Source organism: Mirounga leonina, unplaced genomic scaffold, assembly GCF_011800145.1.
Source record: "Mirounga leonina isolate KUSES-001 unplaced genomic scaffold, KU_Mleo_1.0 Mir_239, whole genome shotgun sequence".
NCBI classification, from domain to species: Eukaryota; Metazoa; Chordata; class Mammalia; order Carnivora; family Phocidae; genus Mirounga; species Mirounga leonina.
The window spans coordinates 94,197-110,061 of record NW_023270624.1 but is presented as its reverse complement, the minus strand read 5'-3'; the positions used below and the strand labels follow the sequence as shown (position 1 = coordinate 110,061).

Sequence of the window (15,865 nt, the reverse complement as noted above, 5' to 3'; positions counted from 1 at the left end):
CTTCCCCTAATGAATGGAGGTAGCAAAGCTCAGTATTAGCAAGACTTGTGCTTTTGTCCTCAGTGGAAACCACAGGAGTTTTCTTTTTTTTTTTTTTAAAGATTTTATTTATTTATTTGACAGAGACACAGCGACAGAGGGAACACAAGCAGGGGGAGTGGGGGAGGGAGAAGCAGGCTACCCGCCGAGCAGGTAGCCCGATGCGGGGCTCGATTCCAGGACCCTGGGATCATGACCTGAGCCGAAGGCAGACACTTAACGACTGAGCCACCCAGGCGCCCCACCACAGGTGTTTTCGAATCACATGATAGTTGTTGCAGACACCCTAAGTTTCCAAACGACAGTAACGTTAGCTCCACCTCTGGGTCTCATTTCATGAGGGAGTGAAGTACCCTATAAGCTATACTTGACAATTACCAACAAGATTGCTTTTCATACACATATGTAATTTGGGGGGGTTCTACTTCAGAGACCCAGCAAAGGGGACATCTGGGAGCTGTGGGGTGGGGGCTGACGATGGCGTTTGGGAGCCAGAGCCCGAGCGGGAGCCCGAGCCCCGCGGGATGGGGAGGGGCGGGGCAGGGCGGAGCCGGAGCCGAGCGGAGCCGCCTGAGGTCGCAGATGCTCCGCCTTCCCGACGCTGAGCGCTGGCTCTCCGGGGTTAGCTCCAGGCCACCCGCCCCACAGCTGAGGACCGACTCCTGCTAAATCGACGCCCGGGGGCTGCGCGCCAGGCTGGCTGACCCGGGCTCGCGGGTCCTCGGGAGCGCGCGCGCCTGGACGCCGCTGCGGACAATGCTGCTGTTCCTGCAGCTGTTGCGTCTAGTGCCGAAGCTCGCGGCAGGTGACTGGGCGGAGAGGCCGGGGGCGGGGGCCGGGGGGGGGGCGGAGAGGCGGGGGCCCTGGGGCAGAACCCCAGGGGCCGCCCGCCAGCGCGTGGTTGGGGCTAAGGGAGGCAGGGAGCGACCGGAGGCCACTTCCGGGTTTGGGGACCGGGGATGGTGAGCTGGGGAGCAGACCCAGGACCGCAGGTGGCGTTGAGCCCTGGGTTAGAGCCCCCGTTTGCGGCCTCCACGTGGCACCCGGATCTGGCTTAGAGTCCTGCGGGAAGCCGGCGGGACGCGGAGGGCTGGCGGTGACCCCCGCCTGGACGCAGCCGATGCCGTAGCTCCTCGGGGTCCCCGTGGCCTCCCCTCCGTAGGACGCCGCTCGGTTCCTGGGGCTGGGTCCTCCAGGAAGGTCCTTAGGGAAGCTCTGTGGGGGCAGAAATCTGAGAGGGCTGGCGCGTCCCCTGCCAGCTAGCTCGGGCAGCGCCCGCCCTTCATGGTGGGCGTCCCTGGAGGCGTGGCGAGGCTCTCCCGAGTTACGGTGGGTGTTGGGGGAGGAGGTGCAACGAGGATTTCTCTGACCTGGCCCGGAATTTCCATTCTTTCCCAGTTTTAATTCTTCTGGCATTGGTACCTGAGCCTGACCTCCTCCTGGATTCCCCCCGCCCGCTGCCATGGGGCACCGCCCCTCCCGGCCACACAGATGCCGGAACACTTAGCACACATGCGGAAGTGTCCACCGTCACAGCAGTTAACAGTGGCTGGTCACCCTCGCTCCAAGCTGTTCTAAGTGCTTCACATACAAGAAGCCATTTCAACTCACAGAACAATCCTCGATTTACTATTTACAGATTTAAACTAGGGCGCGGAGAGGACGCTTCCTGGCAGGATCTAAAGTCGGAGTTCTTAACCTTTTTTATGCCTTGGACCCGGTCTCAGAATGTTTTTAATGCAACAAATGAAATACATTTGGGGGGAGGGGGGGGCGTCTGGGTTGTTCAGTGGGTTAAGCTTCGGACTCTTGATTTCGGTTCATTCAGGTCATGAGGTGGAGCCCCCGTGTAAGGCTCCCCGCTGAGAGTGAGGTGGAGCCTGCTTAAGATTCTCACTCTCGCTCTCTCTCTGCCCCTCCCGCGCTAGCGTGCTCTCTAAATAAACAAACATAAACAGAAATACATAGGATTACAAAGGAATCTAGTTACGTTTCTATAAAGCTACTAAAACTTTTTAACTAGAAATATAAATGTGTGAGATGTAGTATGTGTGCTTCTAAGTTAACACATTAAATAACGCACCAAATAGCAACAATTCCCAGAATTGGGAATTAGAATAAAGCATATGTCCAGGTGTCTGCACCAACTGTCACCACAAAAGCACTTGTGGCTTCTGTCCAAATCCAAAGCAGGGGTTCTGCTAATCCTGCTGAGCTTTGTTGCCTTCACCATAGGAGAAAGGCTAGATTTCAGCCTTAGTGAAAGTAAAGAGGTTCTTTTTTCCCTCCAAATTGAGGCTCCTGAAGTCAGCAGGATGGACCTTCAGGAGGATTCAGCCCTCAGCGCCCCATGGAAAACATTTGAAGGAGAATCACCTTGGATGTCTGGAAAGATTGGGGGAGAGTTTAGTCCTTGGGACAGGACCCCATGGGGCATGGGCCACTGTGTCTCTGGGCCAAGACTGTATTGGTTTTTAGGTTCATACAGTCCCCCCAACCCTCCCTGGGCATAATATAGGGGCATACAGGTGATTCCAATTCTGTGTGGAGGGATAGTCATGGGTGTTTGCACATAGGCCCTGTCTCCTTATGGAGGGAATGGCTGGGGCTGACCTAGGGAGTGGGGACCCCAAGCCAAGGAGGAGGGAAGGAGTGGAGAGATAACCCTGGGATGTACCCAACTGCAGGAGAGAGATGGCACATGGAAGGGAGGTAGCCAGGGGTTTGGGGCAGGCCCCTCACAATACTCCTGGATGCCAGGCTTTCCCTTCAGAAGCTAGGGAGTGAAGAAGTGGCTTTCATGCGGCAGATATCATGAGTGTTGCAGCAGGGAAGTTTGAAGTGGCTCAAACTTTAGAATCACCCAGAGGACTTGTTGAACTACAGAAAGCTGGACCCCACCCCCAGAGCTTCGGATTCAGTAGGGCTAGGTTGGGTCCTACGAATTTGCATTTCTAGCAAGTTCCCAGGTGATGCTGATGCAGCTGGTCCTGGAACCACACTAGATTCACTAACTTAGAATGTTCTTCCCTCCTTACCCACCCCACTGCCTCGTAACTCACAGCTGGTGAGGTCCCCTTCAGGTTTCAGCCTATAAGGCCCCTGACCCCAACACCTTCCCACCCCGGTGTGTTTCTGATGCCTGGGACTTCCTGCACCACAGCACTCATCAGCCCCACTCACCTTATTGGACCTACTTATTTATTTGTTCAGTTGCATCCTCCCTGTCAGACCTGAGCTTTTTCAGGCCCATGACCGTCTTGGTTTATCTCTGTCCCCACATACACCCCCACGTGGCTCAGTGCCTGGCTAGTAGTAGGTGCTCAACAGCTGTTTGCCAAGTGGGTAATATTGCAAGGGCACAGCTGAGCAAGTGGACAGAGCTGGGCAGGACCAGGCAGAACCACGAGGGTATGGGTTCTCCACCTGGTAGCATATGAGCATCACCTGGGAGGTTTCAATGCCTGCTAGTGTCCTCTCCTCTTCCCTCCAAACCAACTAAATTTATCAATAGCAGAAGTGTCAAAGCTGCCAGGAGGGGCTGCAGCTGGAGAACCTCTGGCAGAGGGAAAGGCAACCCAGTCCTGGCTTCCCTCTTAAGTGGGAAGAGTCAGGGCCTACCTCACAGGAATGCAGTAAAAATGCCATGAATCAATATTTCTAAAGCTCTGGCACCAAGACCCAGAACTCGGCGCTGTTGGTTTTATACCTCCGTGCTATAGAAGTTTCCAGGCAATCCTGAGAGAGGGCTCCCACGTCCCTCTTCCCTTCCAATATGCCTCTCTTTGTCATTTCATACCATCCCTCTAAGCAGAGACAAGGATGTGTAGGGTATTTATGCCTTGGGATTCATATTTCCCTTTTCCATTTCCCCTTTGCAGAGAGTCCCTGGGGGCTGCCTGTGGTGGCCGATAGCCCGGCTTCCTTAGCGAAGGTGGTGATGGCAGAACTAGCCAACCTGAAGTTAGAAAACAAGCCATGGCCTGGAGGTAAGGCACTGCCTACCTGCTGAAAAAGGGGGCAAGATGGCAGAGGCCAGGAGCCCCCAGCATGCAGGAGGGCAACTACACAGTCTGGGAATCTGGTAGACTGCCTTTGCTCAGGTGGAGGACACAGAGACCAGACCCTCTGGAGGGTGCCCCAGGGGGCTTCTTCACTCAAGTATCTTTCCCCACCCTCACCCCCCCAACACAAACGCTCTAGCTCTCTTTTCCCCGTGCCCACCTCTCCCTTCCAGATAGGCTAAGCAAATGATGTCTGCAGAACCCTTCCTTCATGCCTACACTTCTTTATGTTTATTACCTCGCCGAATGCTCCAGCACTGTGGACCAGGTCAAGCAAGTGCCCTCACCTACAGATGAAGAAATCAAAGCCTGGAGCTGTGGAACAAGGCCACACAGCTAGACAGTGGCAATGCCACATGGATTGTAGGAAAGGGGTGGGGCACCTCCCTCTCCCACCAGTCAGAGAAAGAGGGAGGCTGTGCATAAGAGGGCAGGACTGCCCCTTTTTGTGGGGCTGGAGATGTGGCCCAGTGACCAGGACGCAGCAGTGAGGGAAGAAAGGGTGGCTGATGACATGGGGCCTGAGGCAGCAAAGGGCATGTGGCCACTTAGGCCATGTCACAGCATGAGCAGATTCCTCTGGGACATCTGCCATATGGCCCCCACTTCCTCCTGCTGTGGTCTCACCATGCCTGGCACTGACCGCAGGCTGGCAGGGGTGTTTCCTCCAAAACTACAGAGGTAGCCTGATGATTCCTCACTCTGGGCTGGAGCCCCAGGCATGAGGATCCCTCCTGAATCCAGTTAGCAAGGAGGAATCTAGTCCCAGCTCAAACTGTCCTCCTGGAGCAAAAAGACAAGTGTGGGCAGCCTGTGAGCCCCCACAGAGAGCAGGCTGGGCTCTCAGGACTGTCTAGTAGGCAGAGTAGACAGCAGTGGGATTTTCAGGGATGGTGGTCCCTCACTGGGTATGTGGGAGGCAGTAGCTGGAAGCCAGCTGAATGACGGGGCCACAATCATGAACTTGTCTTTGAATAGTTCCAACTCCCAGGATGGGCACCAGATGCCAGGCTGTAGACCATGGGTGAAAAAGTCCAAGGCAGAGCCGATGCCAGAAACCAGAGCTCCCATGGCAGGGAGGGGTAGCCCAGAGGCTGTATCCAGGCCATTCCAGGCACCATCTGGACAAGCCTAGGAAGGATTTGGGATTCAACCCCTTCTTTCACCCCCTACTGCTATCACCTACAGCTACTGAGTCACACCACCATTTTATGTTTCTCCCATGTTATTGCAAAAGCCTCAGAACACCAGAAGAATACTACTGCCCCAGGACCTTTCCACTGGCTTTCCCTTCTGCAGACCCGGAATGCTCTCTCCTAGACCTTTACACAGCTGGCTCCTTTAGGTCTTCATTCAGGAGTTTCCTTGGGGAGTGGGGCTTCCCCGTCCATTCTATCTAAAATTTTAAACCCACCCCTAATACTTTGTATGTCTCTGCTTTGTTTTTTTTTCCCCTCAGAACTTATTGCTGGTGAGCCTGGCATACATTTTATTCATTTATCTTGCTTATCCTACATTCATGGAAGCTTCCTAAGAGCAGGCACTTGTAACTCTTCTGCTTTCCCAGCATCCTCAGGGCCTCCGAGAGGGCCAGATAAACAGCAGGTGCTCAGAAAGTACTTGCTGAATGGGGCCACAGGGAGGGCCCCGCCTGGCCATATGGGCAAGGCTGGGCAGAGCTGAGCCCATTGGAACCGTGTCCAGGGTGGTGTCTGTGGAGGGCAGAGAGTGGGGAGATGCCATGGGGAGAGGGCTGCTCGTGTGTCCCCAGCCAGCCATATAGTGTCAGCCCTTCATGGGTTCACTAAAGGACAGGTGCAGGCCAGGGGACATCTTGAGAATCCGGGTCTGGCCCTGCTTTCCGCTACTTGGCAGGTGATTTTGCCTCTTTGGGGCTCAGTTTCCCCACTGGTCATAGATGGGCACAATAATACCTGCCCGGTAAAATTGTTATGAGGGTTAACAGAGCCAAAATTTCTAAAGTGCTTAGGACAGGGCCCAGCACCTAAGTGCTTTAGAACTATTTTGTAACTTTACAAAATAAGACATGGATAGACTTCCCTTCATTTTTAACCAGAAGTAACTGGCCATTGGAGCACAGCTTTCGGAGGACATTCTTCTCCCTGGACTGTGCATCCTTCTCTCTGTTTCAGGATAGCAGGACCTCCAGGGCTCCTGGGTTTGAACTGTCCACTGAACTCACAAGACACAACAGACTTTGGTCTCATAGTATGTGTATTTGTTCTCTATAGCTGCTGTAACAAGGGGACCACAACTTGGTAGCTTAAGGACTGCATACTTTTATTCTCTTAGAGTTCTGGAGGTCAGAAGTCCAAAATGGGCTTCTCTGGGCTGAAACTAAGGTGCCGCGGGACAGTTCCCTACAGGGGCTCTCAGGAAGAACCCATTTCTTTGCCTTTTCCAGCTTCTAGAGCTGCATTCCTTGGCTCATGGCACCTTCTGCCTCTTTCTTTGTTCCATCTTCCCATCCCCTTCTCTGGTAGTCATGGAGTGTCCCTCTGTCCCCTTTCATAATGACACATTCAGGGCCTGCCTAGACAATCCAGGATAATCTCCCCATCTCAAGATCCTTAATTTAATCACATCTACAAAATCCCTGTTACCATATAAGGTAACATTCATAGGCTCCAGGGATATGTTAGGGGCCCAGAATTCAGCCTACCACACTGTGCACCCTTAGCTGAGGAGGAGACAGGACAGAACATACAACATGCATGGCTTCTCCACCACCCAGGAGGCAACTACCCAAGGACACAGGCTCTTTGCCCTCCCTCACACCCAGGACAGACAGCTGCTGCAGATAGGAGCCAAGGAGCAGGTGGTCGGTCACCTTAGCGTAGAGAAGCCGTAGCCTCTGTTCCTTTCAAGGTCTACATGCCTACTCACAACTCCCAGCCCAGGAGCACCCCCAATAATCTTAACTCAGTGGTTTGCAAGGAAACAGCACCCTGAGAGTCCGTCATTTCCCCAGAGGCCCACACCAGCCCAGGCCTGATGTCAGCCCTTCACTCACTTTCAACATTGATCCCTCTCACCTCATGTAAGGTGTCACCAGTGCAAGAAGAGAGCTCCTCGTCCTTTTCCTAAGCTTAGAAAAAGCAGGCTCTGGGGAGAGAATCTGGGCTCCTCTCTTTCTAGTGCATGGCTTTGGGTACTGTACTCGCCCTCCCCTCATCTGTGGGATGGGGCCAAACCAACGTCTTAGGTTTATACTAAGGACCAACTGAAATAATGAATGAAAAGTAGTTAGACTGGTGCAGGACACAGAGCAGTCACTCTCCAAAAATGACAGCTGTGATCATCATCCTTGCCTTTCATGCTCTTGTTTTTTGTCCAACTCGATAAATGCCGGCGGTATCCACTGTGTGCCAAGCATGACATTCTTTCTCCCCAAGACCTGTGGAAACAGTGGTGACACAGTCCGATGTATTGCCCGCCCCATGGAGCCCACAGTTTCACAGGGAGCACAGAGACTGCTCTGAGGGATGTCAGGGTGGAAGCAGGAGGGCTTCTTGGAGGAAGGGACACCTGAGCTGCAACCTGAGGGATGAGGGACATTGGCTGAGAGAAGAGAGGGAGCAGCCTGGGGCCGAAGGAACTGCAGGTACAAAGGGCTGGGGCAGTTTGCTGTGGCTGCAAGGGAGCTTAAATGGAGCTGTGAGGGTGGAGATGCGCTTGAGTCCTTTCACATTTGAATATTCAAATGTTGAGCATCCACTGTGTGCCAGAAGCTGTTCTAGGTTGGGAAAGAAGGATCCTTACAAGCATCTCTGCCCTTGGGGAACTGACATTACAGGGGAGAGACAGACTATTAACAAGAGAAACAGGTAGGGACACCTGGATGGCTCAGTGGGTTAAGCATCTGCCTTTGGCTCAGGTCACTATCCCAGTGTCAGCGTCCTGGGATCGAGTCCCGCATCGGGCTCCTTGTTCAGCCAGGAGCCTACTTCTCCCTCTGCCTGCAGCTCCCCCTGCTTGTGCTCTCTCTCTCTAACAAGAAAATCCTAAAAAAGAGAAACAGGTGAAGTGCGTATTCTCTATATGGTGGTAATGCTCTAGAGAAAACACTAGGGGGAGTGCTGGGAATGTAAATATTTAACAGAGTGGGCAAGGAAGGCTTCGCTGAGAAAGTAGCATTTGAGTAAAACCTTTTTTATTTTGTTTATTTATTTGAGAGAGAATGAGAGAGCACAAGCAGGGTGAGGGGCAGAGGGAGAATCAGACTCCCTGCTGAGCAGGGAGCGTGACGTGGAGCTCGATCCTGGACTCCGGAATCATGACCTGAGCCGAAGGCAGCACTTAACCAACTGAGCCACCCAGGGGCCCCCGAGCAAAACCTTTTTTTTAAAAAAAAATGAAGTAAGGGAGGGGGCCCTGGGTGCTCAATCGGTTAAGTATCAGACCCTGAATTCAGCTCAGGTCTTGATCTCAGTGTCATGAGTTCAAGCCCAGCATTGGGCTCCACAGTGTGGAGCCTATTTGGAAAAAATGAAGAAAGAAAGAGAGAAAGAAAGAAAGAAAATGAAGGAGTGAGCTGTGGGTGAGCCTCTGAGAAAGGTGGGGTAGGTTTTTTAAAGGTACAGCACTTGTTTTCATAGCTGGAGTCAGGGCAAGCTGCTAAATAGATTTCATCTCCAGCACCAAGTTGAGTGGATAAGCTGGTGCTTCTAGAGATGGTGGAGAACAAACCTTGAGGCAGCATTTGGACTTAAAGAGATGACTAGCAATGTCTGGTGTAGGAACAGGAGGGAGCGGGGAATGGAGTCAAGATGCCACCAACTTGGCAGCAATGGTTCAAGCTAGGAATGATGGCCCCGCTTTATCAGGTATCTCTGGAGAATGAATAATTCCACAAAAATTAAACTGCCAAACAATTTTTTTTATCATACCTTTTTAATTGTGAGATGGGAAACCAGATAATCACACTTACAGAGAAGAGTGTAAAGTATAAGTAAGTAAACCCTGAGTGGGGGCAGGGGAGGGAATGGGGGTGGAAAACTTCCTAGAAATAGAGATAAAGCCCACAAGTCTTAGCACATGAACTTTGGCCTCGATGTTTGACTGATTGATTGACTGATTCTTTATTTAAACTATTTGGATGCCCTTATATTTTTAACTGAAATCCCCAGTTCTTGCTCTTACTGATGGCAAATACTCTGGATAGGTTTCCACCGCTGTCCCCATCAGTCACACCAGCCTATGGTGCCAATCCTGGCACGTGAGCCTGACTATTTTGTGTCTTCACAGGGACACACTCTCTCCACTACCACTACTTGGCCCTGTCAGAGCCAGGCCCGGGCCTTCCCCAGTTCCTGGCTATAGGCTACGTGGACAACCAGCCCTTCATCCATTACGACAGTCGTGTGGACAGGGCCAAGCCCCAGGCCCCATGGATGGCAACCGTGGGCGCCCAGTACTGGGAGACAGAGACCCAGAAGCAGAGAGCCTGGGCAAAGGTGCAGCAGGTGGAGACGTGGACCGTGATGGGCTACCACAACCAGAGCAGTGGTGCGTCAGAGGCTCCTATTGCCCCACCTCTTCTTTCCTTCACACTCTGCATGCAGACCCTCTAGGCAGCCATGCCCTTCCATTAGGGGACAGAGGCCACCCTACTGAGCCCGGAAGAGGGTGCAAGGCATGCTCCTGGTGCATAGCTCTATCCCCACAGCCAAGCGGGGGCCCGCAGAATTTGTTGTGGCTTCAGTAGCCAGCCCATGGGGCCAGCACAGCAAGCATCCACAGTAGCTTGGGCCCCACAACACCTCCGCTTCAGCTACCCAGGGTTCCAGACTCCAGCAGACTGGCAGAGGCTTTTCCCTCCCTCACACCCACCCCCAGGCTCTCAGACACCAACTCTGCCATGCAGGGAGGGAAGCCAGATGAACCTGAACGAGGCAGACAGCTCAGGGTGGGAGAGAGAACCTAGCTGAGGACCTCTGCTCTACCCAATGCCAAGGAGGAAGAGGAGCATTTCCCTCAGGCCCCAGCTTCCGTCTCTCACCACGGACAAGCTCACGCCCCCTGCTGGCTGCTGCCAGCGCTGCATGAACACACCACCTGTTCCAGCCCTTTCCCACTCTGGGCCTGGAAACCCAAACGTAGGTATAAAATCCCGTAGGTATAAAAGCCCGAGACTGGGGAGAGCTGCACATTAGCCCAGGGGCCCCAGGATAAGCACCCCCAGCCCCCCAGTCGCTGTGCTAGCAGCCAGGCTCACATCTGAACGTGTCTTTCACATTTCTGATTTTGCCCAGTCTTACCATGAGGACCTCTTCCATCCATAAGTAGCTGAGTTCTTCTGATGTCTCTAGTGATGAACTCAAGTGTCCTCCCATGAGAGGCCCAACAGGCTTCTCAGCCCTGGCTGCTCATGACAATTACCCGGGGGGCATTTGTTTTTTTAAATGCCGCCACCCTGCCCCCCACCCCTCAGAGACACCCAAGGGTGCTGGGCTTCTCTCCGGCTCTCAGGGATCCACCCCATAGCCCATGCAAACTGCAGCCTTCTCGCCCACGTGCACAGGCATGCACAGCACTCAGCGGATGTTCGGCTGTGAGATCAGGGAGGACGGCTCTACCAGCAGCTTCTGGCAGTTTGGCTTTGACGGGCAGGACCACCTGTCCCTGGACCTGGAGACTCTGAGCTGGGTGTCAGCCAAACCTGCAGCCATGCGGACCAAGAGCTGGTGGGAGATGGAGCGCTGCTATGCTGAGTATGACAAGGCCTACCTGGAAGGCCTCTGCCTCATTTCCCTGTGCAGGTACCTGGAGCTGGGAGGCCAGAGCCTCACCCGGAAAGGTAAGGTGCAGCCTGTGGCCACACAGAGGGGCCCATACTCCCGTGCTCAAGAGCCTGGGGGGAGGGGCGGTGAGGAGGCAGACTGTGTTCCCCTGGCTCAGATAAGCCCACTGAGCCCCAGAAAGAAGGCCGACTAGCCAAGGGCTTCCTCATGTAGAGCAGGACAGAAGCCTCGACCTCGGGCCCTCATTCCAGGTGAGGTGGACCACACTGTGGTCTTGGTAAATGAGGCCCTGATTCTTTGCCTCATTTTATTCATCCACAGAGTAGGTTAAACTAGGTGGCTCATAAGGCCCTCTGGGGGTTTAACATCCTGTGATTCTCCTTCAGAAATGGACCTCAGGCCCCAGGGGATAGCATCCCTCACTAGGCCAGTCCCTGGACTACTGGGGACTGCCAGGGAAGCTGAGGCCCTTTGCCCCTCTGCCCCCACACACCCCTCATGCTAAACATGCTCCTCAGATTCTAGGTGGATCCTATACTTCTCCTGACTCCAGCCAGCAGGGCTGGAAATACAAGGACTGGGATGGACACTAGGGAAGGTGGGTGCTTGGGGGTGCTGCGGCAGAGGTCTCGCTGGCTGCTAGTGGGTCGAGCTGGTCAGAGCACCCAACACACCATGGACGTCTGGTGATTGAGTGGCAGGATGTGAATCAGCTGAGGCAATGGGGGAGGACATTCCTTGAAGGGAAAGCAGGGCAAATAACATCAAGAGATGTGTTTATGAGAGCAGAGTGTGGTGGGTCAGAGCTCAGGCACTGGAGCCTAGCCTCCAGATCTACATCCTGGCTCCAGGACTTGCTGGCTGTGGACCTTGGGCAAGTCACTTGCCCTTTCTGTGCCTCAGTGTCCTTGTCATTATTACAGGGATGGTCACAATAGCCCCTGCCTCCCAGAAGCACCATACTTAAATGAATGTTGAGCTCTCATCCAGCACCAGGATATATTATACACCTATCACCTGGTGGATTAGTCAGAAATCTCCACAGAAACAGAACCAACAGGATGTGGAGAGAGAGAGAGAGAAAGAGACATATTTAAGGAATTAGCTCGCGTGACTGTGGAGGATCGGGAGTTCCAAGATTTGCAGTTGGCAACCTGGAGACCCAGGAGAGCCAATGTTTCCGTTTGAGTCCATAGACAGGAAAAGACTGATGCCCCAGCTGCAAGAGATCGGGCAGAGGAGTTCCCTCTTAAGACTGGGACTTTTTGTCCTGTTCTGATCCTCAAGTGATTGCATGGGGCCCACTCACATTGGGGAGAGCAATCTGCTTTACTGCATCTACTGATTCAAATGTGAATCTCACCCAGAATAGTGACTGACCAAATGGCTAGGCACCATGTGGCCCAGTAAAGTTGACACATAAAATGAACCACACCTGGATGATGTCATTTGGGACAACCCTGAGAGAAAAGAACAAAGAATCCCCATCAGGCCCTGAGGGACTGGGGGATTGTGGACAGGAGTCAGGCTAGGCTTTAATTCCAGGCTGTCTGATTCCAGAGCTACACTGGTGACCACCTCCTTCCAAAGTGAGGGAAGAACCATTATTCTTGCCTTCACTCAACCTCATTAGGCACCTACCATGTGCAAGAAGTCATGGGGGATGTATGTAAAGTCTCTGAGAAAACCATAGGGTTTCAGGGCACCTAGGTGGCTCAGTCATTAAGCGTCTGCCTTCGGCTCAGGTCATGATCCCAGGGTCCTGGGATCGAGCCCCGCATTGGGCTCCCTGCTCCGCGGGAAGCCTGCTTCTCCCTCTCCCACTCCCCCTGCTTGTGTTCCCTCTCTCGCTATGTCTCTCTCTGTCAAATAAATAAATAAAATCTTAAAAACAAAACAAAACAAAAACCATAGGGTTTCTGTGGGAAGGAGGGGGTTGTCAACATAGGACCCAGCAGTCCCACCCAGGACCTCCCTGGAGATTGGGGGCAGGAAGTCACAGGATTGTGCCCCTTTGGGATGGTTGGCAATGGGTCATCCCTTCCTCAAACATTGGTTGAATGCCTTACCTGGAGAGAAACCTTGTCTCCATCTCCTCCCTGTCCTCCACCCTGGAAGATGCTAGGGGAGCCCAGGATCAAACACAAGGAAATGGGCAGAGAGCAGCCTCTTACCAGCCTTCCTCCCTCAACCTCTCTCTGCAGAGCCGCCCACAGTGCAGGTGACAAGACACACAGCCCAGGATGGGGGCATCACACTGAAATGCTGGGCCCGGGGCTTCTACCCACGGGACATCTCACTGAGCTGGTGGCTGGGTGAGGAGGAGCTGGTTCTAGAGACTGAGTATGTGGAGACACGCCCCAGTGGAGATGGCACCTACCAGACGTGGGCGGCGGTGCGGGTGCCAGCCGGGATGGAGGACCGGTACACTTGCCATGTGCAGCACTCTGGCCTGAACCATATTCTCACTGTGGCCTGGGGTGAGGAGCTGGGTTTGGCAGAGAGGACGAGGAGGAGCAGGGGAGGGTGCCAGGGGACCCAGAGATAGTCCCATGGCCTGAGGCTGGTGCCCCCTTTCCTCTGCCTTCCGCAGAAGCACCCTCTCATCCATGGATAACCAGTGCTCTGGTTATCTCCACCATCTTCACCATCACTTTCCTGCCAGTGGCTGGAGTGTTGATCTTCATCCAGCAGTACTCTCAAGGTAGGCAGGGAAGAAAAACAGGGGTGGGAGGCCCTCACAGCTGGCCAAGCCCTGTAGGGAGAAATGCTCTGCTCCCATCCTTCCACCAGAACAATTCCCTCCTGGGGAGCAGCAACTACTCTTGAGCCCCTGCCCCCATCTATGGAAAAGCCCAAGCATCCGCCCCCCCATAGCCATATATCGTCCTGAGGACCCTGCGGATCCCACAGCCAGGGAAGACCCCTAGGTCTGACCTTGGAAAGGCCCCAGAGGGGGAGAGGGAATGGAAGGTGGGGACCCAGGACCCCACCTCTGCCTACAACCCACCTAATCTCTGGTTTTGTGTTCTTTTTCTCCCCACAGCCAGGAATCAGGAATCTTGCCAAAAAGCCCCAGGTGATTGTGGGATGGGCGGGTTGGGGAGAGGAAGCCCCAGGTGCTCCCAAGCAAGGCTAAGATGCCTGAGAACCAAAGATGGAGGCAGGGTGGTGGGTGAGCGCTGTCTGTCTCCAGCATGGCCCCATCCCTCGCTCCCTCCCGCCATCCAGGAGCCAGGTGGAGGGGGTAGGGAGCCACCACTGACTTTGGGGGAGGGCTGGGGAGCAGGCCAGGTCACCTCCCTACCTCCTCCCTGCAGGTGGAGAGGACCCTGCAGTGAGAGTGGAGGCTGCTCAGCTGCTCTGCTGACACAAGTGCACAGTCACAGGTCAACGAGGGGTTTTGTGGGGTGTTTGGGGGCCTCCAGGGTGCTAGCTGGCTGGCCGTGGTGACCCGGCCGGGAAGGGCCCTCCCTACCCTCAAAAGGAGCCCTCCACGGCACCATCAGCCTTGTTACAAGCAGTCTGTGCCACTAAGCTAGCTTTCACCATCTTCCTGAAGTCCTTTCGAAACTTGAATTGTCTTCTGTTTGGGGGGGGTGGGGGGTGGGCGGTAATAATTCCTCGGCTCACGCTTGACAATTTGCAGAATACTTTCATGTTCAGTGTAAACCCTGCTTAAGTCCCTCAGGTACTCTGTAAGCTTGGCGATGTTATTCTCACCTCCAGTTCCCCAACATGAAAATGGAGTCTCTGGGCAGTTAGGGAAGAACCAGAACAACAGTCAAGGAGTTATGGGGGCAGCATCCTGACCCCATCTGCTGGCATCTGGAAGAAGTGTCCAAATGCCTGCCTCTTTGTATAAGTGTGTTCTTGTGTGTATGTATATTTTCTTTTGTAAAGGTGATTAAAGTGTTGGGGGTGGTGAGGGTGTGTGGTTCTGGGAGCATGAGGGGGAGGGGGTCCATGATGTATGTGCAGGTGTGTAGGGTGTGAGGGTGTATGAGGAGGTGTGTGGTGTGAGGGGGTGAGGGTCTGTGTGTGGGTGGTATCTTTCTGTGGATGAGGACAAGTTCAGAGGGACGGCTGCCCAGGGGCCTGTTAGCTGAGGGGAGCTGAAGGATGGGAAATAATATGGTCAGAATTTTCCATCCTGTCCTTTTGGATGGTTTGAAGTTTTACAATAAGAGAAAGAGGAGTTTCACCTTGTCCTGTGGAAATGCTTGTTAAGATTCTTGTTAAGGGTGTGTCTGGGGAAGGTCCAGCCTCACCTCCGAATTTTCAGTGGAACAGAAACCCCACATCTCCCTTGTGAACAAGAATCTCCTGGGGAGCACACATTTTTGTTTATTCAGAAAGCAGTTCCAGTCTCATGGCCATCTGATGTGCAAGGGGAGGGGACTCCAGAGCCACAGCAACGGGACCACTCCACCGTCATAAAGGACACAAGGCTGGGCCCCTCGTAGGACCCCAAGGTATGACAGAGCCTCTTCTGGGACTTCTGAAACCTTCCTGTCTGCAGCCCTGGTAGGCCCCAAGCCCAAGGATGTGAAAGATTTGTGATACTAAGAAAAGATTCATCTGCCCTGGTGGCCTGAAGGGCCTCAGCAGGGAGCTCCGAACTATCTGATTGTACTGAAAATGAAAATGTGTCTTAGATGTCTGTCTGCCTCTCCTCGTAATGCCATCGTGATCCATGTGTACAAAACAGGGTTCTGAGCACTTTACAGGTACTAAGCTGTTCAATCCTCATGGCACACCTGGGCGGGAGAATTAATAATCCTGTGCTACAGGAAAGGAAATGGAAGCCCAAGGTCCTACGGCTGGTTCATGCTGGAGCCAGGAGGGAGGCCAGGAAGTCTGGCTCCAGTCTGGGCACCTCACCATTGAACCGCCATTGTGCCATTCTGGAAATGGGCATGTAAGTCCAGGTCTGCAATCCCTTATCTGCGGTTCTGAAATGCAAAACCCCAAACCAGAATTTTCTTCCTGATTTTG

The 15,865-nt window shown here is 53.6% G+C and overlaps 1 protein-coding gene across 3 annotated transcripts; it reads left to right on the top strand.

Annotated features, from left to right (window-relative positions):
- Window positions 1-611: 611 nt before the first annotated feature.
- On the top strand, window positions 612-15,502 carry LOC118026501 (H-2 class I histocompatibility antigen, Q10 alpha chain-like). 3 transcript variants are annotated; one of them, XM_035029362.1, is made up of 8 exons: window positions 612-844; window positions 3,921-4,028; window positions 9,372-9,632; window positions 10,648-10,923; window positions 13,072-13,182; window positions 13,461-13,571; window positions 13,914-13,946; window positions 14,188-15,502. In XM_035029362.1, the coding sequence occupies exons 1-8, from the start codon at window positions 796-798 to the stop codon at window positions 14,235-14,237; spliced, it is 999 nt and encodes a 332-aa protein (XP_034885253.1). In that variant the 5' UTR covers window positions 612-795; the 3' UTR covers window positions 14,238-15,502. The 3 variants fall into 3 exon arrangements, with proteins under 3 accessions (XP_034885253.1, XP_034885251.1, XP_034885252.1); XM_035029360.1 differs by having other exon boundaries at window positions 13,072-13,347; XM_035029361.1 differs by lacking the exon at window positions 3,921-4,028 and having other exon boundaries at window positions 631-844; window positions 13,072-13,347.
- Window positions 15,503-15,865: the final 363 nt, after the last annotated feature.